At 38.7% G+C, this 26,433-nt stretch overlaps 1 protein-coding gene and 1 long non-coding RNA gene across 6 annotated transcripts in view; one reads left to right on the plus strand and one right to left on the minus strand.

Moving 5' to 3' along the window:
• The window catches only part of GRHL1 (grainyhead like transcription factor 1), a 57,125-nt gene that overhangs the window by 18,078 nt on the left and 12,614 nt on the right, over nt 1-26,433 (plus strand). For all 5 annotated transcript variants that reach the window (XM_026695280.2, XM_087917072.1, XM_026695279.2 and 2 more), the window contains exons 7-11: nt 508-619; nt 1,893-1,987; nt 20,523-20,681; nt 23,701-23,788; nt 26,032-26,171. In XM_026695280.2, coding sequence (XP_026551065.1) covers nt 508-619; nt 1,893-1,987; nt 20,523-20,681; nt 23,701-23,788; nt 26,032-26,171 — 594 coding nt within the window. The remainder of the gene's footprint in view (nt 1-507; nt 620-1,892; nt 1,988-20,522; nt 20,682-23,700; nt 23,789-26,031; nt 26,172-26,433) is intronic.
• Nucleotides 544-26,433, minus strand: part of LOC148127816 (uncharacterized) — a 58,831-nt gene continuing 32,941 nt past the window's right edge. The window contains exon 3 of the long non-coding RNA XR_015740244.1: nt 544-2,871. This is a non-coding gene — a long non-coding RNA (uncharacterized LOC148127816). The remainder of the gene's footprint in view (nt 2,872-26,433) is intronic.

Here is a 26,433-nt window from a genome sequence, read left to right on the forward strand (position 1 = left end):
AACAAGAATATTCCTTTATTTTATTATTATGCTGCTTCCAAAACTATTCCAAGTTACAATTTCTTGAAATGTTATTACATTATTGCCTGAGGATTTTGACTTTTGCTGCTGTTGTTTAAGTCTATCTCCAGAACTTTATTTTTGAGCCTGTGAAGTTTTTGAAAGAAAGGTGTATTGCTGTTTTGAATAATCGATGGAGGAAGTGATTTGGCCTTTTCCCTGGTTTTCAGGCACCCTTCGTGGTTATTTCCTTGTGGCTGCGTATTGTCCTTCTCAAATCTGAGACACTTGTTCTTCTAAACCTGGAAAGTTCACTTCACTTGCACCTCACAGCCCACAGATACAGAAGGCAGAGATAAATTTCCAGAGTTGCTAGTCTTAAGTAGTGTCTACCTTTCAGCAAAAAACGGGTGCACACACAACTCTGCCACCCCCACCATATGGCTTTTCTGTTAATGAAGCTTTTCTGCTTTTCCCCCCTGCCTTTCTCTTTCCTCTTCTTTGCAGAGTGTCATCATGGTTGTATTTGCTGAGGATAAAAGCCGGGAGGATCAGCTCAGGCACTGGAAGTACTGGCACTCCAGGCAACACACGGCTAAACAAAGGTGCATTGACATAGGTAAGAAGCTCTCAAGCAGCAGGTGCCAAAACTCAACTTAGCAGGTTTCAGGTCTTGTGTTTGCTTGTGAGCTTAGGATCTTCTTCAGTCAACGCTTTCCATGGTTCCCAATCTTGCCTGTCCCTCTTTTGGAGTTAGATGGAAATCCAACTGCCCATCAGAATATCTCAGTTGGGAGAGAATTACAGATTTAAACAAATATCCCAACCTCTATCACTTGGTCAGTTGACCAACCAATCGATCAGTCAATGGGCCCATAGTTGAGTAACAGAAGTTTGAACTTGCAATGGATGTTAAAAGGAATCTCTAACGCTGAAAGCTGGAGAATGGTTCATTGGGTGGACTGTGTTTCTGGTTGCAAGGTTGCTCAAACAGAACTGGCTGTGGCTGTTACAGCTTTGTTCTGCAGTATCTGCCTATGTCAAGTTTACCGTATCTGAACATCGCAGAAATTTGAATAATTCTATTTTCTGAAGTTCACTAAGTGTTCAGTCATCGCCACTTAGGATACTCTTTTTCTTCTACCCCTCTTTCCCCAAATACCCTTTTTTTTTTCATTCTTAAGCCCCAAACCCCTCTGGCCTCAATGTTGCCTGTAGTTCATGCCATCGATCTTGGAGCCTCTTGGTTCTGTAAATGTATGGATCCGAAGTGGTGACTCAGTGCAGAGGCGAAAGGCACTCTTCACATGAGCAAAGCTGCTATTGCTTCTTAGTCAGAGATCCGAAACAACGCTTTGAAGTTGCAAAACAGGTTCCAAGATTGAGTCGCTGGCAGAAGTCAAGCCTTAGGTACAGTTTGGGCAAGGAGATGAAAGACGACATTACAGATACCCATTTGCCTACAGCCAAGCTGTGACTGGCCCATTTCCAGCTCCTTTGGTTTGAAGGCTGAGACGCAGTCAATCTTTTTTTCTCTCTCTTGTAAATAAAAGTGGGGATTAATGCTAAGCACTTAAAGGCAGACGCACATGCATATCTTCCTTTATTATGAGTTTTTATGAAGAGCAACATATCCTGGTTGTGCTGTCTGACATTTTTTAAAGGAGAATTGAAGGCATGACAAAGGTAGCAGGTATTTGCTATTTCTTAATTTCATTTCCTGCATTGGACGTAAATAAAAACTTAAAGGGCTGCCCAGAGAAACGTTGAAATTTCTTTTGTCTTCTCCAAGACAATTCAGAAGAAAAATGACTGTTCCCCTAATTTGGGTCTGTGTTTGTCGGTCAACTAAGTTATTTTAATATATTTTCCCTCCTTTATGTTGTCAACAGCTGATTATAAGGAGAGCTTCAACACCATAAATAATATTGAAGAGATAGCCTATAATGCCATCTCCTTCACTTGGGACATTAATGATGAAGCAAAGGTAAGTGCCAGAGCTCTTCCTTCTGGACACTTCTGAGTATTAATGGAAGAAAGGGAAAGCTTAAGTTGAGAGCCAGTTATGTCTAGTAGGTATGGCACCAGACTAGAAACAAGGAGACTGTGAGTTCTAGTCTCGCCTTGGGCATGAAAACCAGCTGGTGACTTTGGGACAGTCTCTCTCTCTCTGTTTTTGGCCTATGGTGTCAGGCTTGGGTGACAGGCTGATTGGCCAATTCCTGTCACAACCAATGAATCAATAGTTGGTTGGTCCAAAAAACCAGCACTGACATAGGTAAGAAGCTCTCTTGTGGGAAAACACGAGGAAGAAAACAAAAGTTAATCTCATAGCTCTCTTAAAAACAAACTATGATGAAATAGCCGCTAAAAGATTGTCAAAAGCTTTCTGGGAAAATAAAGTTTGAAGCTGATGAAAGCATCACAGCTTGGATTATGAAATGACCCTTTTCTGACTAGTTTTTTCCCTTGCCTCTGGATTTAGTCTGATCAAAAAAACGTGAATGAACAGGAGTCAGAAAGTGTACTAGGCCTTTTCGGTATTCTTCCAGCAGAAGACAAGGCGATTGGTTCAGCATCAGAGACTGCTGCTTCTGTTCAAACACATAGCTTTCAGTCATCTCAGTTTAAACAGAGGTGTGTTTGCAGGCTGGAACTTGTAGTCTTCTGCAAACAGTCCATCTCCTCCACCAAGTGTCCTTGCATGTCAATCGAGTGGAGTCACCTTTCATTTTCCATTTGCTCTGTGGATATCACTAGATAGGCTTATGATGATGTCACCAATGGAACTTTCCTTGTGTTTCTGTGTGGAGCTTTGAGGGAATGATGGGCAAACTTATTTGCCACTCAGAGTCTCCTTGAACAGACGGCCTATAAATTTAATACAAATAAATACATAAACAAATCATTCTCATATTTATTAGATGTTTAAAAGGGAAGCAAACTTTGATCAATGAACAATAACCAAAATTGTATTAGCCAAGAGTTTTCCAAGCCATCAGTTTGATCTCAATCGGCAAAATTTCTTGGTTCGTTCAAAATAGTCTCAACTTCAGCAAAAAAAAAGATATTCAGGATTATTTGAGATATTAAAAGAATTCTCAAATGATTCTGAAATAATTTCTTAGAATTTGCTCATGCTCATGATGGGCTTACCGTTTCTAAATTTACCAGGTATCTTAGGAGAATTCTAGATTCAAGTCATAGATGCAGCAGTGACCTAGGCCTTAACTGGTACCTGTCCAGGTACATTAGTCCCCAATTCCCATAAACATTAGCCAACATAGTCAAAGATCTTTGTTCATTTTGGCTGAATAGGTGAGTTGAAGGCCAATGTATGTGGAATGAATTTGGATAGAAAAGTCTGTTGTAATGTGTAATATGGGTCTTGTAAAGAACAGGTATAGATCATGGAAAAAGCAATAGTGGAAATGATCTTTTCATCAGGAATCCCCTTGGAGCTAATAGAATCCTGATCTAATGGGGAAGTAAACGTGTATAAAGTTACTATTTAGGTTTTTTTTTTAAAATACTCTCTGCATTAATAAACCTCTGGATTTGTCACTGGATTTCAAGAGAACTGCTTTCCTCCCTGAGGAATTTAGGGCTGGGTTATTTTCAAGGTCTGCCTCTTGCTAGAGATCAAAAAGAAGAACCTGTCTTGCAGGATTCTGTATATCCCTCTATTTAGGAGAGTTGCTAAATAATTACAAAAAATAGCATCCTGAATATGACCAGTATGCCAAGACTTTCTGGGCTAGTAATTCTAGCCTCCTTGTGTGTATATATCTATGTGTACATATAGGGGAATATGGAGACAGCCTTGAGGGAAGAAAGCGTTAAATAAACATCAGTTTAGCCCTGGTATGGTAAAGAAACACATGATAATCCTGACTTGATTCTGTTTAGTATCAGAGAGAAACTCTGACAGGTTTTCAAGATTCTCTTGCTATTATATCCTAGAGTATAAATAGAGTTCCAGAATACCTTGTATTTCCTGTTTCCTCAGCTGCAATACCTGTAACAGGTGTACAAAAAGGACTTCAACATTTCAAGATGCATTTCTGTCTGCATGTGTGTTTGGAGGGTGGGGGAAGACAGCTGCTGTTTCAAATGCCATTCCTCATTTTCTCTCAAACAAAACAAATTTTAGCATAGCTTTATGTTGGAAAGAATTCCAAAAGCCATTTCTGTGTCTTCTCCTTGCTGGTTTGAAATAAAGAAACATTGACAAAAACCTATAAGTGAGAAGGAGCAGCTAATTCTCAAGTACCACCAAGAAAGATTTGGAGTTGGACTACCTCGTAAATCAGGATCCCTTTCTGGATATGTAACTTTTTCCCCATGTTGATCTAGATCCTGAACTTAAGAGTATGGTTTCCATAGCAGTTCTAAACTGCATTCAGATCAAGAGTTATTTGTTGAAGAATTGAACATCACTGGGACTCCTTTTACACAAACCATAGCATTGATGGCAGTATATATAACTCAGAGGGTAATATTTTTCATAGTTAATTAGAAGGAAGTCCTGTTTTCAATAGAGTCTATTCTCAACTAACAGTTCAATAGGATCTATTCTCAACTAATAGTTCTTAGGACTGCAATGTCAGTCTTTCTGACATTATGTAATAATCATAATCTGAAACCTGGATTAAAATCTCTGCTAAGTTTTGAATAATTCACTTTCTCGATATGTTGAACCACTTTCTCTCCATCTGTTCCCTTCATCTCTGTCTGCACATACCACTTGACGTTTGCCTTTGAAAGTATCTTAATAGATGGGTATATTTCCAAACAAAGCACTGGGTTGTTGCCATGTACTATATGTATTTTGCAAAATCTAGGGGTACCCTAGGCTTTTATATAAATAAACATAATGTCCAAAGTACTGGGTTAGAAAATGAGAGACCCTGAGTTCAAGTTCCGCCTTAGCCATGAAAGCCAGCTGGGTGACCTTGGGCCAGTCACCTCTCTCAGGGTTGTGGTTATGGGAAAAATTGGAGGAGGAAGGTGTGTTGGATATGTTCGCCACCTTGTTTCGTTTGTAAAAAAAATAATAAAGGCAAGATACAAATAAATAAAAAATGAATTAAAATCACATGTTAAAAGTTGGGTGAGGCAGAAGACTGAGCAATGTATTCCTTAACACAGGGGTCTCCAACCTTGGCAACTTTAAGCCTGGTGGACTTCAACTCCCAGAATTCCCCAGCCAGCTTTGCTGGGGGTAAACTTAAAGTTGCCAAGGTTGGAGACCCCTGCATTAACAGTCAAGCAAGGACATAAGAAAAGCGTCTGTTGAGTATGTTTCCTGCCCCCCCTGATTCCCCCCCCCATTTTGAGAATCACAAGATTGTTGCCCTTTTCTTAGCTGCACCTGACAGATGATCTGGGCAAATGTTCAGAAGAGAGGAAATGGAAGGCTTTCACAGTTGAATTTGGCAGGGGACTCTTTAAGGAAGGATTTGTGGGCAGAGGAGGTGATTAGGGGATGGGCATGAAGCGGTTCCAAATCTTTATTGCTAAATAAATATTCCCTCCTCATCAGGTAAAGCCTGGTGTGTTTATCCTTCTAGTACGTCAGCATATACTGATGCTTAAAATGGCGTAATTATGAAGAAGATCTCAAATGCCAACGTTTCCTGCATGGTGATCTCTAAAACATGGTATTAATCTTTATTGCACTTTTAAAAAGTGAACTACTTTTTAAGGGATAATTGAAATTTGGTAGTCGTTGGAGCCCACGTTGAAAGAACCATCCATTTGTTCCATTTCTGTCCCATGCAAATTCACCTGGTGTGTCTCTTAAATAATCCTTGAGAACAGGTAGAATGAGCCAAAGGCTAGCAAACAAATAATTGATCCTGATAGGTAGCTTCAGGATGTTTGAAAACTTCTAAATGCTGGTAGGATATGCGAGTGTTACACTGTAAGTTGATAGTGGAGAGAGCATCGGCATCAATGACCAAAAATGTACATGTCTTACTGCAATTCTATACATACCTATTCAGTTAAACACCATTGTACATATTATTGGCTTATTACCAAATTGGGGGTGGTGGTACAGATTTGCAGGTGGACAGTCTAATCCTAAATTGTGTGTGCATATGAAAGAGAATGATCTGTAACATGGCCAACATCATTCCTGTGTTCTTTTGTTTCACGTCAGCTAGAATGAGAGCTAGCAGGTTGGTGGATAAGGATGAGATGTTGATCCAGAGCCTTTGGGAGAAATGAAGGGGTTTGGGCTCCATGTCATCAAGGTTGCCCCTCATGGTGTCCCAGGAGCAATCTGTCAGTTGCTTACTACCTGTCAGGTGTGAAGAGTCAGGACTACACATTAAATTCGAGTTAAGCTGATTTATTGTTCGTGCCTGTACACAAGAATCTAGTCAACTAATGTTCAGCACTAAATTGGCTAAAGAGTTAATGGAATTCAAGAGGAGTTGGACTTAGAATGCTTGTGTTAACATAATAATTCCAGGCTAATTCCTCTCTTGACTCTGTCCTTGGGGTCTCCCTTTCCTTTTCCTACACTACCAATGAACATGTTGGTAGCAATTCTCTCTCCTCAGATGTTCTGTAGATATATTGATACAGTCAAAGGGCATCGTTATATCATCCTAATGTCCTTAGTTGAAAGAATTAAAATAGCTGTTTTTTAATCGTGAAATGTGTATATTGGAGTTCTAAATACATAGGTTGGCCTAATTGTGAAGATTTGTAGGAGCAGTCCATTGCTTCCTTTTAGGGGAAATATGGCCTTCAGAAAAATATGATGTTGTTAAATATCTTTTCCTACTCTCTGTTCCCAGAGTTTGTAGAAAATATCAGTCATCCTTGGCTGTATTTTCTGGCTGGGAATTATAAGAATTGTGATCGAATAGTATTGGGGTTAAAGTGTTAGGAAAGACTGCTGCAGAACAATCATGAATATTCCTCTTTTCCATCTCAACAGGCCGAAGTATTTTTTTTTTAAGGATTCTAATTGAATTTGATCTTACAACATTATCAAATAGCAGGAAGCAAAAACTGATTTCCCATAACTATTTTGGATTGCTGTGTTTCTTATTTAATCTTTTCCTCCTCCTTCAGAGAGAACAGATTTGACAGCGATTCTAGATCAGATTACTGGCAGACAGAGCAGCAATTCTTTCTTAGCACTCTGGTCTTATCAGGAAGAGATCTAGCCAATTTCCACTATTTTTATTACATGGTTCATTTGACTGCTCCATTTATTTTTAATTACCAGACAAAGACTTTTATGTGGTGCTGTGCACAGGGAAAGCAGAGAGAAAAGCTGAGTTTAAGTGAGGTCCTTAGTACATTTCTTGTGTGGTAAATCAACACAGCAAGTTTTGTATTTAAAGGATATTATGAATTGGCTCCAGAACCATCATTTAATTTGGAGAAACTTCATTTAACACCATTAACTTAGATTGGCACAAATGTGTGGCAGACATGAATTCAATGGTGTGTTGGAGATGAGTGGAGGAACCGGTTCAGAAATAAAAAGATAAGCAGTCCTTTGAGATGAGCTTGATCTCTGTATAGGTTATTGGCAACCATCTGGAAATGGTTTTTCATTGCCTCCTTCTGAGGTGTTTATTTCAGACTTCTCAGCTTAGCCTTAATGATCTCCCACCCAAACACTAAGTAAGTTACACCCCACTTTGCCTTTTCAAGATTAGTCAAAGTCAACTAGGTAACATGTGCTACAAAATGGAGAACAAAACGGAAACAGATATAATATGAATTAATTGAAGGACTTACTGAGAATAAAAAGAAACCAGGAAAGATAAATGATGGTCCATAGGGTAGCTTACTCCAAGACAGTATCCTTCAGTTTTATAGCCAGCACCAAGTTAGGAAAAGCAATTGAGTAAAAATAAATACAAACATATTTGTAGCCTGGTTCTTAAAGTAGTATACAGTATTGATACTTTTTCATTCTCCTTCATTCTCCTCAACTATTCCCACTTTTCTCATTATAAGATTAGTATTTCATGGCCATTTGGCATCTTGCAGCAAATTATTACTTCATCATTTTGTAGTGGGTTTGAAAACAAGCACACAGTACTGTACAATCATTTTTCTAAACATAGTTGCAGGTTTCCAAATAATTAGCCTTAGGGGTATCTTGTAGCAATAAGCCTCTAAAAATGTATTGAGCAAAAGCTAGCTTGTCTTTCTCCTTGAAATGTCTTCTGTTGTGAATTCTTGAGTGGTGGGCTCCTTAGCTTTGTTAGCTTCTTTGTAAAGTTATGAGTTAGGGTTAGAGAGATTAAAGTGCTGAAATATATGCCATCACAACTGTTTATATCTATCTCATAAGAGAAATGAAGCTATTACTCCAGATGATTATTATCATCGGTTTATCACCGTCAAAATTGTAGGTGTTGTTTTGTGTTCTTTTGCCCAGCAGAGGGTGTGTGCACATCAAAAGACCCTTCCTGGAAAAGACCATCACACCTGCTGAAAACACAGACTGGAAAATTCTATATCATGGGGTACTGCAAAGTGCCATAAATGCAAGCGGTTGCAGAGTGCCCAAAATGCAGTCATATGATTGGGAGGGGGGCGACTCAGATATGAATTTGAATTGGGGTTCTAAGTAGCATTTTCAGAGTCCATTGTAACTTTGAATGGTTGCAAGTCGAAGACTATTTATATAAGCCAAATTCCATTCCTTAGTGCAAAGCTTGTAAGGGGAAACCCTCCTACCCATACACACCATATTAAATAGTGATTATATCACGAAGAGAGCCAATTTAAGGCATCAGGCTAGAGACTTGGAGTTCTATTCCTGCCTTAGTCACAAATCCAGCTGGGTGACCTTGGGTCTGATACTCTCGCTCAATCCTAGGCAGAAGAAGGTCATGGCAAATCACTTGTGAAAATCTTGCCAAGAGATCTGCAGGGACTAGTCTAGGCAGCTGCCAGAGTCAACACTGACTCAAAGGCAATCCCCATCCAAAGGAGAAGAAAATAGGAAGGAAGGAAGGAAGGAAGGAAGGAAGGAAGGAAGGAAGGAAGGAAGGAAGGAAGGAAGGAAGGAAGGAAGGAAGGAAGGAAATAGAGGGAGCGGGTGAGAGAACTCTGAATAGTAACTAAAATGAACTACACATAACAAAACCCAATCTCTAGTTAATAGAAAGAATGATTACTATGGTAAGTATAAATACCTATGTGGAATTCCTACACTTATAAGTCATTAAATGTATCCTATAACAGAGTACCATATCATCTTATTTTTAGAACCTAAATCCTTTTCAAAAATAGACAACAAATTAATATCTTGGACCCATTCCTTAAAATAAGGAAGGTGAATTACTTCTCTAGCTACTTAGAATTATCCTCTTTGTTGTACCTAAGACTTAAAAGAGTAAAAGTCTGCATGAGATAGCAAAATGCACAATTTAGGAATGTAGTTCAATATCATATTAAAATCCTGAAATATATCTATTTCCAAAGTTATATTAATATATGTATTAATTTGAAACCAAAACAAAGCTGTAACACAGTAAGACCAAATCATGTGAGTTAAAAGAATGTTCAGATTTCTTACATCGACAACCTGAGGCAGCTACTGACCATTCCTTTTTAATCATTTTAAAATAATATTTTAACTTTTAAATCATGGGGGATATATCTCACATTTTTAAACACATGGACCTACTGATTTCCCAAAATTTTATATTATAATACAAAAATCAAGTACAGAACAGAGACAGATTGGGCAGAACAGAGACTTTCCTTTCCCCTGCCTTTGGGCCCACTATCACTTCTTCCAAAAACTCCTTTTCTTGGCATGTGGTAGTGAGACTTACTAGTTCTGGCAACTGATAGAATTAGGCATCATCATCCACAAATCTTATCCTCACTGTTAGTGTTTCTCTCTTGATTATCATGGTATTCTTAAACCAGTTACTTCAGACTGGACAAACTATGGCAGATTGGACAAAGTCAGGCAATAGATTGGCTAACTGGTGAATTCTGGGAGTTGAAGTCCACGTGCCTTAAAGTTGCCAAGGTTGGGGAAATCAGAAGTAGGGAAAGAGGAGACCAAGGATTCTGAGACAGTGGAACACAATTTATTTATTCCTTGCAGCCCAGAAGAAACTTCTCTTGGGTTGGCACAGAGACTCAACACTCTGGCTGTGTGGGAGAGGGCAGGAAGAAAAGGAAGGGACTCCTGTTTAAGAGGCATTGTAGCCTGATATAGAAAAACCTCTTATTTCTCACCTCTCCTTCCTAGTAGCTGATCTATCACTGTAACCTTAAAATGAAATAAAATGGAACTGGCTTGTATTACCAATTACCAATGGGGCTGAAGTGCCCTTGCAGGCACATGCCGATGTGCAAAGGCTTTCAGAATCACATGGAAATCTAGAAAGCATGTGTGAACTGCTAAGATGCTAGAAGTAGCTTAGATATCCATATCTTCCTGGCCAGTATCACTGATCTTATACAGGTGACTTGCTGTCTTAGGGACGAATGCATCATCCAGACAAATGGCTTTAGTGGATTATTTGCATTCTCTGGAAAACTGATTGAGAGTCACCTAAAAATGGTTGGAAAAGCCTGCAACCACAGATCTTACTTTGCTTGTTGTCCCAGCCTTGTGTTTATCTGTTACATTTGGTAACAGTTAACAGTTTTATTATTTCCTACAGTTTTTTCTTATCAATGCAATGTTGAGTCTCTAAAGGTACATTCAGAGGAACCAAAGGACATGACATGGCCCAGTGGACTGGCCAAATAGCATCTTTGTTGGGCTGTTGGGTGTAAGATTTTGGCAACTGTCCAGGGCTACCAAGTACTGCTCTTGGTCCTGATTAGAAGAATTCAAGTATTCTGTGGCACAATGGTCATCCACAGCCACCTGTTACATAGGCAAGTCCTCGACTTATGACCATAATTGAGCCCCAAATTTATGTTGCTAAATAAGACATTTGTTAGATGGGGTTTTCCTCATTTTACGACCTTTCTTGCCACAGTTATTAAGTGAATCAATGCAGGTGTTAAGTTAGTAACATAGTTGTTAAGTGAATCTGGCTTCCCTACTGGCTTTGCTTGTCAAGAAGGTTGCAAAGCTGATCACATGACCCCAACCATCATTATGTATGAGTTAGTTAGCAAGTGTCTGAATTTGATCATGTGATCAGGGGGAAATGGTGCAATGGTCATGTGTGTGAAAAACAGTCATAAGTCACTTTTTCAATGCTGTTGTAATTTCGAACAGTCATTAAAGAAACTCTTGTAAGTCGAGAACTACCTGTACATGTGGATGCATTCGTGGGAAAGCTCCAACCAGCCCTTGGCACAGGATGGGTAACTCCCTCTGTGTCAAAAGCTGCAAGTTTTGACTTGTTGGCAGGCTGGACGAGATCTCCAGTGATGGGGTGACATCACTAAATAAAGCAGGCCTAATATTTTCTTTTCATCATTGTGACTACTGAAAGGTAGAAATTGAAACAATTCCAGAGGTAGGTATTCAGCAGGTTCTGACCAGTTCTGGAGAACTGGTAGCGGAAATTTTGAGTAGTTTGGAGAACCAGTAAATACTACTTCTGGCCGGAGATTTTACAGTATCCGTCCCCTGCCACGCCCACCAAGCCACACCCACAGAACCGGTAGTAAAAAAAAAATGAATCCCACCACTGAATAATTCATCTCACAGAGGACTTCTGCTCCAATTTTCATTTGTATTCGACGTTAACTCAAAAATTGTACTGATAAAATTTAGCTATTTTACTGATCAACGGGGCACAGTTTGGGAGTTTTTATTAAATGGAGGGTCGGAAGCAATGTAACTTCTCAGAGGCTTTTTGTTTTCATTCTGGCCTTGACCTTGGCACCAAAGCACCAAACTGCTCTCAAAATACGTCCATTTTGAGGATAGGTTTCAGCAGTTCAGTCTCCAGAGAAGCAGATAGGATGCTGGGAGCATCACGTAGGATTCTTTTAAAAGTAAAAATGGAGGAAAGCAGCTCAATTATTACAATTAATATATTGATTATATTAATGCACTCCTTTAGATTATGAGGTCACTTCTGTAAGGATGCTTTTTTTTCTCGTGACATACTCAGTCGCTTGGATTTTCAAAATAAGGTGTTGCCCCTTTTGTCTGCATAACCAGTTTGGCTAGGATGAAACTAAATGAGAGTCATATGGATGACTCAGTCACACTTGGCATTTGTGATAATTCAGACTATAGCACAGGCGTTAGCAGTTTTCTACACGTTTCCTTCAAAATAAATTTTAATGTGTTCAGTGGAATGTGCTGAGAGTAACTGTGCTGAGGGTTGCAACTTCTTGTTCCTTCTTCCTTGTATTTGCAGCTCGCAGCCTTCTGATCATTGCTTGATCTTTGTTGCATTGTTCCCTCCTTTTCCTTTTCCATTTCCATTTGGGGATGTTATTTTTAAAAAAGAAGATGAAAGTTTCCCTGTCCAGCCATGTCCGGCTCTTAGGGTGAGGTGCTCATTTCTATTCCTTGGCCAAGGGAACCAGGGTTGTCTGAAGTCAATTCCTGGGTCCTGTGGCCAGCATGGCTATATACTAGAGGCGCACTGAACACTGATACCTTTCCACCGAAGTGGTACCTATTAGTCAATCTATTCTCATTTGCATGATTACGAACTGCTAGGTGTTAGGCCCAGGTTTTATTAGATTGCTCTATCCTAATATGTTTTATGGGTAATCTGTTATGGCATTTTCCAGCTAAAGAACAAGTAAAAACACTTCCACATGCAAAGCAGTCTCTTCTTACTTGCCTAGGCTTACAGGTAGAAGACCTAACACAAAAGAAAAATGGGATGATGAGGGAAAAGGAAAAAAACCCAAATTCTGCCATAGTTATAATACAGCAATCAGCAGCCATCTGGAATAAAAACAGTTGAAGAGCCATATGAGTTGACATCTTAGCATTCAGTGAAATGACCTGTTATCTTCCCAGTTTCCTCTCTAAAGTATTATCTAAGCCAATCTTATGAAATGGCTGCTGCTCTTCAAACTGAACCACTAAAAATCCTTGCTTATCATTGATCTCTCTGTGTGGAATTCTGTTCTGCTGTTCTGAATCTCTACGATGCTTTAATAAACAAAAGGCAAAGTGCCCTATTGGATGCATGTCTAATTATTGGGGATGACAAGCAATAGGAAATGGATAGCTAACCACAGTGTGTTTAATTAGCTAAAGCTAGTTAACGTTTAGCTTTCATAACTTTGCTGTTCTAAGATAATGAAGATGTATGAGAAGCTGTGATTTAACTAGCTAGTAGCCTTTTTTTTTCCATTACAAGGCACCTGTGTGTGCTTTAATTCTGCTCTAACTGCAATAGGCTCCAGCCAATGTAATCCCAAAAATGAACACGATTTATAACTCCTGCCACCAAAGCCAGGCAACCCACTTCTGTTCAGGTTTACACCAGAGAAGACTTGTTTGAATTCAGTGAGGTTTAATATCTGTGAAAATATATGGCACCGTTTCAATCATAACACATCAAAAGTGTTTACCCAGAAATCAATCTTGGGAGTTCGGCATGACTTACTGCGTAGGATGTGTGCATAGGATTATCTGTATATATACGCAATCTTAACTGATTGGTTTCCTGAATAAAGCTTGCAACCTTTACGTCAACTAAGAGTGAGAAACAGCCAGGCCCAAGGGGTGGATTCTGGCCCAGACTCTCTCCCATGGGGTGAACTTCATTTAAATTGGGGCAGGAGCCAAGCCCTGCCCCTCAGGAATGAGGCATCAGGGCTTTGAAGCCACTTTCTTCATTCCTTGAAACAGGCCTTGTAGTTCTTCCTTGCCCTGCAGGGAGGAGCACCTTTAAGGGCCAAAGCAGTTAGCTTCTACTGCCAGAGTCCCTGCTAGACCGAGTGCAGGATCAGCTGTCTGCACCTTCCTCCAGGGATAAAAGACAGGTGTCTGTAGCTGGGCTCCCCCCACACCCTCTGGCTTGGCCCAGATTATAAGGAAGACAAAGGAAAGGCCGTGCTTCACCCAGAGGTTTCCCATAAACTGTGTTTATTCACTCACTCTCTTTTCATAGATGACAACATTACTCTTAAAGTGTGGATTATATGAAAAGAATCTTCATAATTAAAGTTTATGTCAACAGGTCATGGCACTGGATTGTCAAATAGCTTGCAAGCTCCATTTTTTATAGGTTGTCTATCCTTCTTACTGGGAAACTGTTTGCCTGTCTCTGGAAGACTCCACATGGGTTTCCTCACTGTGAACCACAAACTTTGAGACAGGGGTGGGATTCAAATTTTTAAATAACCGGTTCTGTAGGCATGGCTTAGTTGGTGGGTGTGGCTTGGTGGTCATGTGACCGGGTGGACGTGGCTTGGTGGTCATGTTATTGGCTGGGCCTGGCCAACTTAATATCAGTCACATCGAGGCACGCATCTCCTCGCCTGTACTCTCATGACTATGGGGATGCTGCAACAGTCGTAAGTGTGAAAAATGGTCATGTCACTTTTTTCAGTGCCATTGTAATTTTGAATGGTCACTCCACACAAGCAAAGTACCAGCAAAGGAGGGGGGAAAAAATTCCAGAGAAGTTCCTGAGACAGGAAGTCTAGTCCTGCCAAGAATGTAATAAGGGTTAACAGAGAGGCAGTTTCTCTAAGTAATACCAGAATGTTTCCTTCCTGCCTTTCTTACAGGATTAGGTCAGTAATTTCTTCTAACAACCGGTTCTCCAAACTGCTTAAAATGTTAACAACCGGTTCTAGTGAATAGGTGCGAACTGGTAGAGACATAGCTGACACAGACATAGTCTCCCTGCTTTGAGACATAGTTCAGTAGGACTTGCTGGATAGTCTTCTTTTAAACGTATTTCTAAACTTTAGTAACTCTTTCAGCTGCTGCCACAAAAAAGAATTCTTTACACAGATTTGATTACATTGGCAAGAGAATCTTTCTGGTTGGATGATTGTCTGTCTATATATTTATTTATCTGCCATCTATCATCTGTCTATCCATCAATCAATCCATCCGTCCACCTATCCGTGTTGTTTATAATGGGGATGAAAGATTTTCCTCAAAGTTAAGGCAGCTAGCTTTTACTGAATATGCTTGATTAGTTTTCCTGTATCTTAACAGAACTGTCCCCAATTCATTGATTTTTTTTTCTTCAGACCACTTAACCTCTGTAAAATCTCTCAAGAGCTTCTTTTGTGTCCAGCCTTCACTTTTCCCATCAAATTTCAAATAATTTTTCCAATTGTCTGACAGATTTTTTCATAGTTTAAAAATCTCAATAATCCTCATGAGCTTTGTAATTGCTAATAGAGCAGTGACTTTACCTTCTGACCAATCCAAATCGATTTTTACAATATGTCAACCATTTTTAAGTTCCAGCTTGGATCTTCTTTCCCTAACAATCCGAATTAAGCAACCATAGTGCCACCTGTCTAATGCAGACAACAGATTTCTCGTTTTCCACCAACATTAAAATTCCTCTCAAAGATTACTTATGGAATACAAAACACAGTGATTGTTAATGAATATATTCTTTCATATTTCCCTTTGGTTGCTGCTAAAAATGCTTGTAACCTAGATTGTATCAACTACTACTAGATTTGCTAAATGTACAAAATATCTCCCATGGGATTATCCACGTTAGATCTGCTGACATGGTATTTCTAGGCAATTGAGGTACAGGAGTATAATTCCCATTTATTAAAACTCATTGAATGAATAATTCTCAGCATTCTTAAGTGTGGGAAAAATATTACAAAGCGAACACACCCACTTATCTAGGCAGACTTATGGCATATTAATTTACCTCTGTGAATTCCTGAATAATGCTCTTGTTTTTTCTCTCTCCGTGTTATAGGTGCTGTTCTTCCATTAGGTTTTTACAGAATGCTATGTATCTATGACTTTTTTTTTTCTGGTAAACCACTGTCCCTGTTTTATATATTACTGTCTTGTGAGGGGTACTTTGAAATTTTGTAGATCTATTTTTTTTCTTAGTTCAGCTGCTTTCTCAAAATTGCTACAGTAACTTTCGGTGAGCTATATTGACAGGGAAGGGAGCTCCAGAAATTGATCAATCAATCAAATGTGTAATTACAGTCATAGACCGGCATAAATTGAAATCCCAGTAATGTACAGCAGAAGGACTCATGTTTAGGGAAAACATCTTTTAAGTTTACATCTATATTGTGCAGAGGTGTCCTCCTCTCAAACTTCTCCACACATTTTTGAGCTGTGAAGTGGTGGTGATGTTGGGGCTCAACTTGGTCAATGTTGGGGTTTCTTTTCCTTCTTGAAGAAGAATAAGAATTATTCAATAATTTTTAATGGGAGGATTTACCAAGAACAGTGAGAGCGGCAAGCTTTGTTTAGTGTTTATTGGCTGTTCTTAATGCAAAAATGACAGTAGAACAACATACTGATCATTTTACCAACTTTTTTGCTTCCTTTGTAATACCTTGCTTGACCTCTTCCCCCCATCCCCCAACCTCCCAAGAGAAAAATAAGAATTCTATTTTCGTGAGTGTATAATGAGACAAGAAATGTGTGTTGATCTCTGCAGAAAATACTTGCAGGCATCTTGGCTTTGAGCTATTTTGAGCCCTTTGTTTTTGAAATATAGTATCTCTGGTCACAGTCTGATAGTGTAGTGCAAACTTCTCCAATGCTTTCTCTTTTCTTATTCGGTGAAGGATAATAATGTCTGCAAGTAGCTGGCATTATTATGCATGCACTGAGCAATTTTCTCTGTGGATATCTGAGTTTCCCAAGAATTATCGGATTTGCTGCACAAGCAGGACCTCAAAATGCACCAGCATGTATACTTGTACATAGTCTCGCCTTTCCTAAATCCATATGTGAGGACCAAATGATAGAAAATTTTTATCAAAATCCACAAGCCAATTTTCATATATCTAAGAATGCAGAATAGTTGTCTAAAACCAGAAAGACTATTCTAAGAGGAATCTTGCTGTACAGGCTCAAGGGGTTCAACAACTTTACCAGCTACCTGATCCTTCAGCAACTTTTGGGTGGGAAATACCTAGCATAATCACCTAGCTTTCTTTTTTCCTTCAAAACACGGATTCAAAATTATCTCCCCACCGAAAAACATCAATTTTCTGAAATTCACTTTTTAAAAAAAGCTATGAGGTTATTCACGGGGCTCAAAATACTCCTATTGTTGCATGTTTTGTTAATCCAATTTTAAAAGTAGAAACACCTATCTTATCCTTGCTTTTTGTAAACCACAAAAAAGACCAGGAAAACAGCTTATAGAGTAATCACTACAAAATGTAGCATTTATAGTTGACTTCTATTTGCAGATAAGGGGGAGACTTCAAAGTGATTTGTCATGCTGATGTTAACAAAAGAGCTGGGTTTGCTTTCAGACCTACCCATGTTTCCCCGAAAATAAGATGGGGTCTTATATTAATTTTCCTCCAAAAGATGCATTAGGGCTTATTTTCCAGTTAGGTCTTATTTTCGGGGAAATATAATACTAAATGCACCCATCCGGCTGATGATCTTAACTGAGGGTTAGGGCTTATATTATGAGCATCCTGAAAAATCATTCTAGGGCTTATTTTTCAGTTGGGTCTTATTTTTGGGAAAACACCTAAGTAAGTGAAAAGACTGACATGTTTGGTTGTTTTGAAGTTTTCAGAGGGAGAGAAGAAGGAAAGGTTGCTTTGATGAACAGGTTATAGAATATGGAGCATTCTATTAACCATATGGCTGTCATTCCATTCAAACTAGTAATTTGTTTTCTTTGCAATGCCTTTTATGCCTTGAGTGATTCAAAACTTTGTCTCCCAGCCCAATTTATTGAAGCTCAAAGAATCTGATATCGATTTTAATATCTGATAATCCCCCAGATATTAGGTCTGTTTTGTTTTTTCACACAGTGCACGTGAATGACTATTGGAAATCAGTTCTCAAGCAGATGTGGCTTCTAAGGAAAATGCATGTGCAAAGTTGTTAGATGTTATTATTGTGTAACGGTGGTGTGGTAGTTAAGAACTGATACTGATTTGTTAGCACAAAATCAGTTAATCAGTGGGGTAGTAATAGCATGGAGCTATACCACATATAGGGCTTGATGGCTCAGCAGTTAAAGACACTGAGCTTGTCAGCTGTGAAGCTGACAGCTTGGGTTTGAGATCCAAGTGCTATGCGACAGGGTGAGCTCCTATCCTTGCTCCAGCTCCTGTCCACTTAGCAGTTCAAAAGCATGCAAATGCAAGTAGATTAATAGCTACCACTTTGATGGGACAGTAACAGCGTTTCATGCGCCTTAGCGTATAGTCATGCTGGCCACATGACTATAGAATGTTGGCTCCCTTGGCTAAGAAATGAAGGTGAACACCGCCCTCTAGAGTCAGACACAACTAGACAGGGCAATCCTTTACCTTTTCTATACCACATATATTTTTACAATTTTTTTCATTTGCAATGCAGACTGCTTTTTACAGCAAGGAATATTTTAAAAATCAATTTTTCCTCTTTTGTTCGTAAAAGTTAAACACTTTTATGGTGTGACATACCATACACAAAAATGAATTAAGAAATCTGTTTTCTCTTGCAATGCCTGGTTTGCTCCACTAGGAGGCTCACATTCCCCATACATCAGTTCTAAATTTAGTTTTTCTTTTGAAGGAAAGCAGCAGTGAAGTAAATTACACTATACGTTAGTTGGGATAATATTGCTTAATATTTGCTGTTGATTGACAATTATTTTCACATAGTGTGTACAAAAAGTATCGTCCTGAATCCTTGAAAATATGCTAAGGCAGAGTGTTTCAAATAATGAGTTTTTAAAATGTACCTTAAAGAGTTAAAAGCAGTGGATCAGTCCACGAGATACAAGTATCTTGCACTGCCAATACTCTGCTTTTCTAGAGTTGATACTTTTACTAAAAATTAATGTGAGAAAAACCATTGAACATATACAGTTGTGCAAAGTTTACTGTTTCTGATATGCATTAATCACAGTCACCTATAGAGTGACTGAATAAACAGAAATCTAAGCTGGCTCCCATGTTCAATTATTTGTAGCTTATTACTTTATCCCTTTTATTTGTTTTCTTTTCCTGTTTTTATATTTTTTTCTAAAATATAAACATAGAGAGTGAGATAAAAAAACCCTCTTAGCTAGTGATACATATTGTTAGGTTCATCAAGACACTAATCCCAATTATTTTTCTGAATGCCAGATGAGCATTTGTTCAGTAACTAAGAATTAACTATGTATGTAAAATCTGTAGGATTAATTCTGTGGGATTAATATGTCTACTCTGTGGGATTAATATGTCCACCGCTGCTTTGGTATAAAATCCTGAAAAGCTTTAGTCATATGAATAGGCCCTTGGTCTGCAATGTACATATAAGTAGATCTAAATATATTTATTAAATGTTATTTTTAACAAATTGGGCAATTTATTTGAAGCAGAGTTGCAGACTGGGAGGGGGAATTCCTGATGTCGAAAGGCATAGTATTCAGGCCTGGCTGAATTAGTTTGGCCTCTGAGATACAAAATTTCACGAAAACCTTTTCCTGGGAATTAAAATAGAGCAACAATACTCAATAATCTTTGTTGCAGGTTTGTGAGACCCAAATCACCTTTCTTTGAGGAACAGAACCCTACCTTTCTATGTGCAACTCAGCAAGTACGAATACGAATACAAATAGAATAGAATAGAATAGAATAGAATAGAATAGAATAGAATAGAAATAAATACTTTATTAGCCAAGTGTGATTGGACACACAAGGAATTTTTGTCTGGTGCATAGGTGTATATATAAACAGTGTATATATAAACAGCACATAACAGGTCATAGATCATAAATCATAGTTACAATCATTAATCATAAGTTACAACAATTGATAAATCATAAGAAACCAATAGGAGAAGATAGTAGGAAAGATGAGAAAATGAGAAAAGATGAGAAATGAAACAGTGCTGAGGGAATTAAATGTTCAGCAGAGTGATGGCACAGGAGGAAAAACTATCTTTGTGTCTTCTTGTTTTGGCATGCAGCGTTCTATAAATTTACATTAAAGTGTAGGCAGTTCTTGATATGGATTGGGCTAGCAAGTCTAGCTTTTTGAAGGTAATGAAAATAATTCTCTAGGTATCCTCCCAGATGGGAGTCTGTCATGCTTTACTTTGGAGATGCCAAGGGCTGAACTTGGGTCCAGTCTGCAACTCAAGTTACAATATCATACTATACTTTGACTATTTTGTTACAGTACACCACTTTAAATTAAAAAAATGATATTGGACAAAAAGAAAAGGAAAAAAAAAATACGAAAGAAAAACACACATATAAAAAAAAATTATTTCCAATATGTAAAGGTGGGGGGGTCTTGGATTCTGGTTAGTGATGGATGAAGATGTCTCTTTGTCCTGATTTATGTATGATTACTACAGTATATATTGGAGGGAAGCGATATACCACAACACTGAATTGTTTTTCAGAGCAACTTTAGATTTAGTTTATGCTTCGTTTGCCCTGCAGGTCTTCATTGCTGTGAACTGCCTTAGTACAGATTTCTCCTCACAGAAAGGGGTCAAAGGCCTCCCTCTCAATCTTCAAATTGACACCTACAGCTACAACAACAGAAGCAACAAACCCATCCACAGAGCTTACTGCCAGATTAAAGTCTTCTGTGACAAGGTAAAGCTGCCCAAGTCCTTCTTGAATCTTTTGTTTTGGTCGAACATTTAATATAGCCTCAATAGGTACCAAGACGTGAAAAGAAAAAAAATCAGCAATTTGGATACAAAGGTGATCGGCTATCCTTTGGTACATTGGGGTTGGTGAAAGAGAGGGTTATTCTATGGTCGTGGGGAGATGACCAGTAAAAAGATACCAAGAGATGAGCATCAAAGAAACACAGTGTACTATGTATTGTACATTATGTACAGGTAGTCTTCAACTTACAGACATTCATTTAGTGACCATTTGAAGTTACAGCACCATTGAGAAAGTGACATATGAACATTTTTCACACTTACGACCACTGCAGCATCCCATGGTCATGTGATCAAAACTCAACGCTTGGCAATTGAGTCATATTTATGACAGTTGCAGTATCCCAGGATCATATGATGAGGTTCTGGCAAGCAAAGGGAATGGGGAAGCCAGATTCACTTAACAACTATGTTACTAACTTAACATCTGGTGGGGCAAAATTAACAGATGTCTCACTTAGCAACATAAATATTGGACTCTGTTGTGGTCATAAGTCGAGGACTACCTGTAAGTATGTATGTATGCATGTAGGTAAGTACGGTGGGTAGGTATGATGTATTCTGTTTGTTCCATAGTGCTGTCCTTGAGCAAGTTGAAATGCAGTCAGATTTTTTTTCAGCATTTGACAGTGCCTTGTTGTGATTAACTGCATTCTACCTTTCATACAGTTGGTAGCCAAAGGCAGATTCCATCAGTTCTCTACCCCCTTCCTTTTTTTTCCTCTTCCTTTGCTCATTATTTTGCACAATGAAGAATCCTTGTAAACTCAAAATATTGCATGCTATTTTATGACCTTGAATTCTATTTCCAGTAGAAAACAGAGCTGGACTTCCGTTCTTTATACACACAGGATATTTAATAAATTCGAGTAACAACCAACATGAATTTTTCTATTCCCTCTTAGATTCCACCTGTTAAATTTTATTTTATAATTGATAGCATGTAGATTATAGTTTTATTTACTTCACAAATCTTACCTAGAAGATTTGTGCCCTTAAAATTGTGGTAATTTTAGTCTGGCTGAACATTATTACACGACACAATTTTTGATCCAGGGAAACTCTAAACCCTGGTTATTTTAAGCTTTTAAGAACATAACACTGTACTTCATCTAGTCTGCCAACTTTGGCCTACTTGGTTTTTTTCCCAATGACTTTTGGCATTTCCACGTTTGTTATCAAGTGGTCACTCTGTCCTATAAATTATGTCTGCGTCAACAAAAAAGTAATGCCAAATTTAAGTGAGACATTGGAGAATAAGGCTTATCTGTTTAATTTCTATTTAAGACCGCTTTAATCAAGATTGCTTTGAAAGAGACGAGAGCAGCTAAAAGGAATTTGTAAAGCTCAGTTCAGATTCCAGCTTCTTTTGATCAGCTGGCGTGACACAACCTGTCATTTCCTCAGGGGTTTCAAGAAATATGCCTGCATTTTCTTCCATGCTGTAGTCAATAATAAATCTCAATCTTTAATTTATTTTTATTTCAATGTTGTAATGTTTGATTATATATTTAATATTACTGTATACTTTATGTTTTAAATTTAGCTGTCTAAGCCCTGAAAACTTGTTTATAGACAAATCTGAACATGAACTGCTTCTATAGCCACTTGGGCCTAATGATTAAGGCATCACCTAGAAAGTGAGAGACTCTGAGTTCTAGTCCCCACCTCAGCCTGAAAGCCAACTGAGTGACCTTATTCAAGTCACTCTCTTTCAGCCCAACATACCTCACAGGGTTACTTGTTGTGGGGAAAATAGAAGAAGGAAGGCATGCTGCATATGTTCTTCACCTTGAGTTATTTAAAAAAAAAAGGAAAAGGAAGGATGGTGCATAAATAAATAAATAGTAATGGTAGGAATAGTAATAGGCCCTTTTAAAGATTTTGGTTTTTTTTAAAAAACAACAACAATCATTTGGCCTATAGCTATAGATAATTGCTTGTGTTCCCTAGAAAAACAACAATGTTTTTCAAGACTGCATTTGTCCCAGCAGTTTCTGATATTAAGCCAAGGTTGTTTGTTTCCTTGGATGGCATCTCTGAGCTGCAATCAAAATAGTCCCATCTTACTACCAACTATGTTTTTCTGTCCGGTCTCCATGATGTCACACCTTCATATCGTACCCAGCACATAGCTGAAATAAGTGTTAAATTGTCTTTAGATGTTCCAGATGTTCTTCTTTCCCCTTGTTATTGTTGTGGATACAACCTGACCCACTTCATTGCCCTATTGTTACTGGCATAGTTAATGACCTTTTAGGACAGGGGTGTCAAACTCGCAGCCCACGGGCCAGATGCGTCACATGCTGGCCCCTCCCACCCCTGCTCAGTTTAGCAAGGGGGGGGAGAAGTCCTGATACATCACATGAAGACGCCGTGACGACGTGAGTTTGACACCCCTGTTTTAGGGGGTAGGATCAGTACAGATCCACTTTAACCTGGCGTGGAGCATCTCTTTATTCTGAGATAAAAAATATCATGCTGGTCATAAAATTGGCAGGTGGATTACACTGCTTGGAAGTTATACACAGTCTTTTAAAACGGGTTCAAATGTCATTTACAAGTAAATGATGGTATTCACCATCACTTTAAAGAATATATTTGTTAGGACAGTGTATGCCATTCATGGCCTTATAAAATATCTTAATGGTCTGTTGGTGGGCTTACAGAGTAGGCTCTGATTTCCTAGGTCCTGATTTACTTAGCCCTCATGCCCACATGGTATGTGTGGTAATTAAGCTTCATCCATGATTTTAATACAAGTTTGCCTTAAGGTTATTGCAGGTGGACTAGCTTGTGTACTACACAATGTGTAATGTACTACACAGTGTGTAGGGTCTGACTTCAGAGAGACTAGGGAAGTTGAACTCCAAAGATGGATTTGAAAAAAAACAACTCAAGAACTGGACCTTATCCCTCCCTCTCTCCCTCCCTCCCAATAGGGAGCAGAAAGGAAGATCCGGGATGAAGAACGGAAACAAAGCAAAAGAAAAGGCAAATGCAGTGACCCCAGTTCTCAGCTGAATGCCTGTAAGTAGAAAATATAGAGTGCCTTCTAACGGGGGTGGAAATAGTCAAATAAACCTTATTTGCTATGTAAACCAGAAATGAGCAAACCTTTTCCCCCACTTTTCCCCCTTTATTTTAGAAAGAAGAAGTTACCTATTTTGACTAGGGACAATTAAGTTACTGGTTCCACTGAACTTTGAGTTAAGAAAGGAAAATATTCCATGTGAAAAGGAATAATGTAAACTGTTCGAATGTCACTGGAGTAAGACAGGCAGTGCTTTATACTATATAATAATGTAGGTCCATACCTATATCCATAACTATATTTTGAGGTCAGCTCCCATTACTTGCTTCAGTTCCTGCCCACCTAGCAGTTCAAAACCATGCAAACACAAGTAGATAAATAAGTACCACTTTGGTGGGAAGGTAACAGTGTTTCATGCACCTCGGCATATAGCCATGCTGGCCATACGACTATGGAAAATGTCTTTGGACAATGCTGGCTCCCTTGACTAAGAAATGGAGATGAGCACCGTGCTCTAGAGTCGGACATGACTGGAAATTACCTTTATAATTATACCTTTAACTGTATCTGGCTGAAAATTTATTAGACTGCCAAATCTTGCAAAATTCCAATGTTCTTGCATGAAAATTCAGGGAAAAATATCAAAAATCAGATGAAATTTCATTTGAAAATATATAACACCTTATTGTAAAATATAGGAAGTTTATGAGATTTATCTTGTAAAACTTTTGGCTATTGAAGAAAATATATTTTTGCCATATTATAGTGTGTGACCATATTGAATTATTTATAAAAAATAATAAAGGCAGGATATAAACAAACAAACAAAAATATCAGTCTCGCTTTATATGAGCCTAATTAATTAAATTAAATTAAACTTTTGCATAGTTTAGAAATGGATTTACAGCCAAACTGTAAGAGTTCCATGGGGTAAAATAAATTAATTTCTGTCACTAAAACTGTATTTGAGCTTAAAGCTTAACAGATAACAGATAATCAGAGTTGGAAGCGACCTTGTGGGTCATCTAGTCCAACCCCCTGCCCAAGCGGGAGACCCTACACCATTTCTGACAAATGGCAGTCCAATCTCTTCTTGAAAGTCTCAAGTGATGGCGCTCCCACAACTTCCAAGGGCAAGCTGTTCCATTGGTTGATTGTTCTCACTGTCAGAAAGTTTCTCCTTATTTCCAGGTTAAATCTCTCCTTGTTCAGTTTCCATCCATTATTCCTTGTCTGGCCTACAGGCGCTTTAGAAAATAGCTTGACCCCTTCCTCCCTGTGGCAGCCCCTCAAATATTGGAAGACCTCTATCATGTCTCCCCTGGTCCTTCACTAGACTAGACTAGCCATGCCCAGTTCCTGCAACCGTTCGTTGTATGTTTTAGCCTCCAGTCCCCTAATCATCCTGGTTGCTCTTCTCTGTACTTTTTCTAGAGTCTCAACATCTTTTTTTATAATGTGGTGAACAAAACTGGATGCAGTACTCTGGGTGTGGTCTTATTAAGGCTTTATAGAGTGGTATAAGTACCTCCCTTGATCTTGAGCTTCTCACAGCAACCACTCAATTATTTTTGCAAATTGACAGATACTAGATACAACATGTACTAGACATCTGGGTGGGAAGAGAAGCAATAATTATTTCTTTTATTACCCAGTTGCCTGGAGTGGTTGGGAAGGGAATTTTGATGCTCAGGAATCTGGGGTACCATTGGGGTTGGACTTTTCCCCCCACTTTCCTATTGATCAGCTGGAGGTGAACACGTAAATGGCCCAGAATGTTCCCTGTTTGCTTTCAGAGTTTATGGTGAGGAGAAAGGAAGATGATAGCAGTATAGCTTTCAAAGGATTGAGAAATACAAAAAGTGACATGTGGAAGAGCATTTTGTATCAGTGGTGGAGAACATCTTAGCTCCAACCCACTGGTGGGATTAATTTTTTTTACTACTGGTTCTGTGGGCGTGGCTTGGTGGGCGCGGCAGGGGAAGGATACTGTAAAATCTCCAGTCAGAGCTGGTATTTGCCAGTTCTCTGAACTACTCAAAATTTCCGCTACCGGTTCTCCAGAACTGGTCAGAACCTGCTGAATACCACCTCTGCTCCAACCGCAACCCATATTGCTAAATAGAGCTTTGTAAGAAGTTTAAAACAGAGCCTCCTTCACAATTCAGTGCTTTTAAAAAAAAGTCTTCTGAGACATACTTAATTTTAAGAGCCCCTTGTTTTTTCTCCTCCCTACCAGTTTCTGATGTCAAGGTACCTATGCTTCCCTCGCATAAGCGAACAGACATCACCATCTTCAAGCCATTTATGGATCTTGACACTCAGCCAGTTCTCTTCATACCTGATGTTCATTATTCAAATATTCAGCGTGGAACTCATGTAAGTTTTCTTTGTTGTTAATTTTATCAAAGGAGGACAGCAATTTGAAAAGGATGAGCGGGTGTAGAGAGCTGATCCTTGTCACCTAATTGCCTGCAGTTAATTGGTTGTCCTTTTGGCAATTTGAGGGACAGACAATAATTTCTTGGCCTTTTTAAACATTGGATGGTGAAACGGTATCCCTGGAGACAGACTGCTTAGCATTGTCTTTGCAGAGAGGATAAAGTGATATTTTAATGGATAGTGCTGACCACATAATCTG

Source organism: Pseudonaja textilis, chromosome 1 (genome assembly GCF_049901715.1).
Source record: "Pseudonaja textilis isolate UNSWEBS1 chromosome 1, rPseTex1.2, whole genome shotgun sequence".
NCBI lineage: Eukaryota > Metazoa > Chordata > Lepidosauria > Squamata > Elapidae > Pseudonaja > Pseudonaja textilis.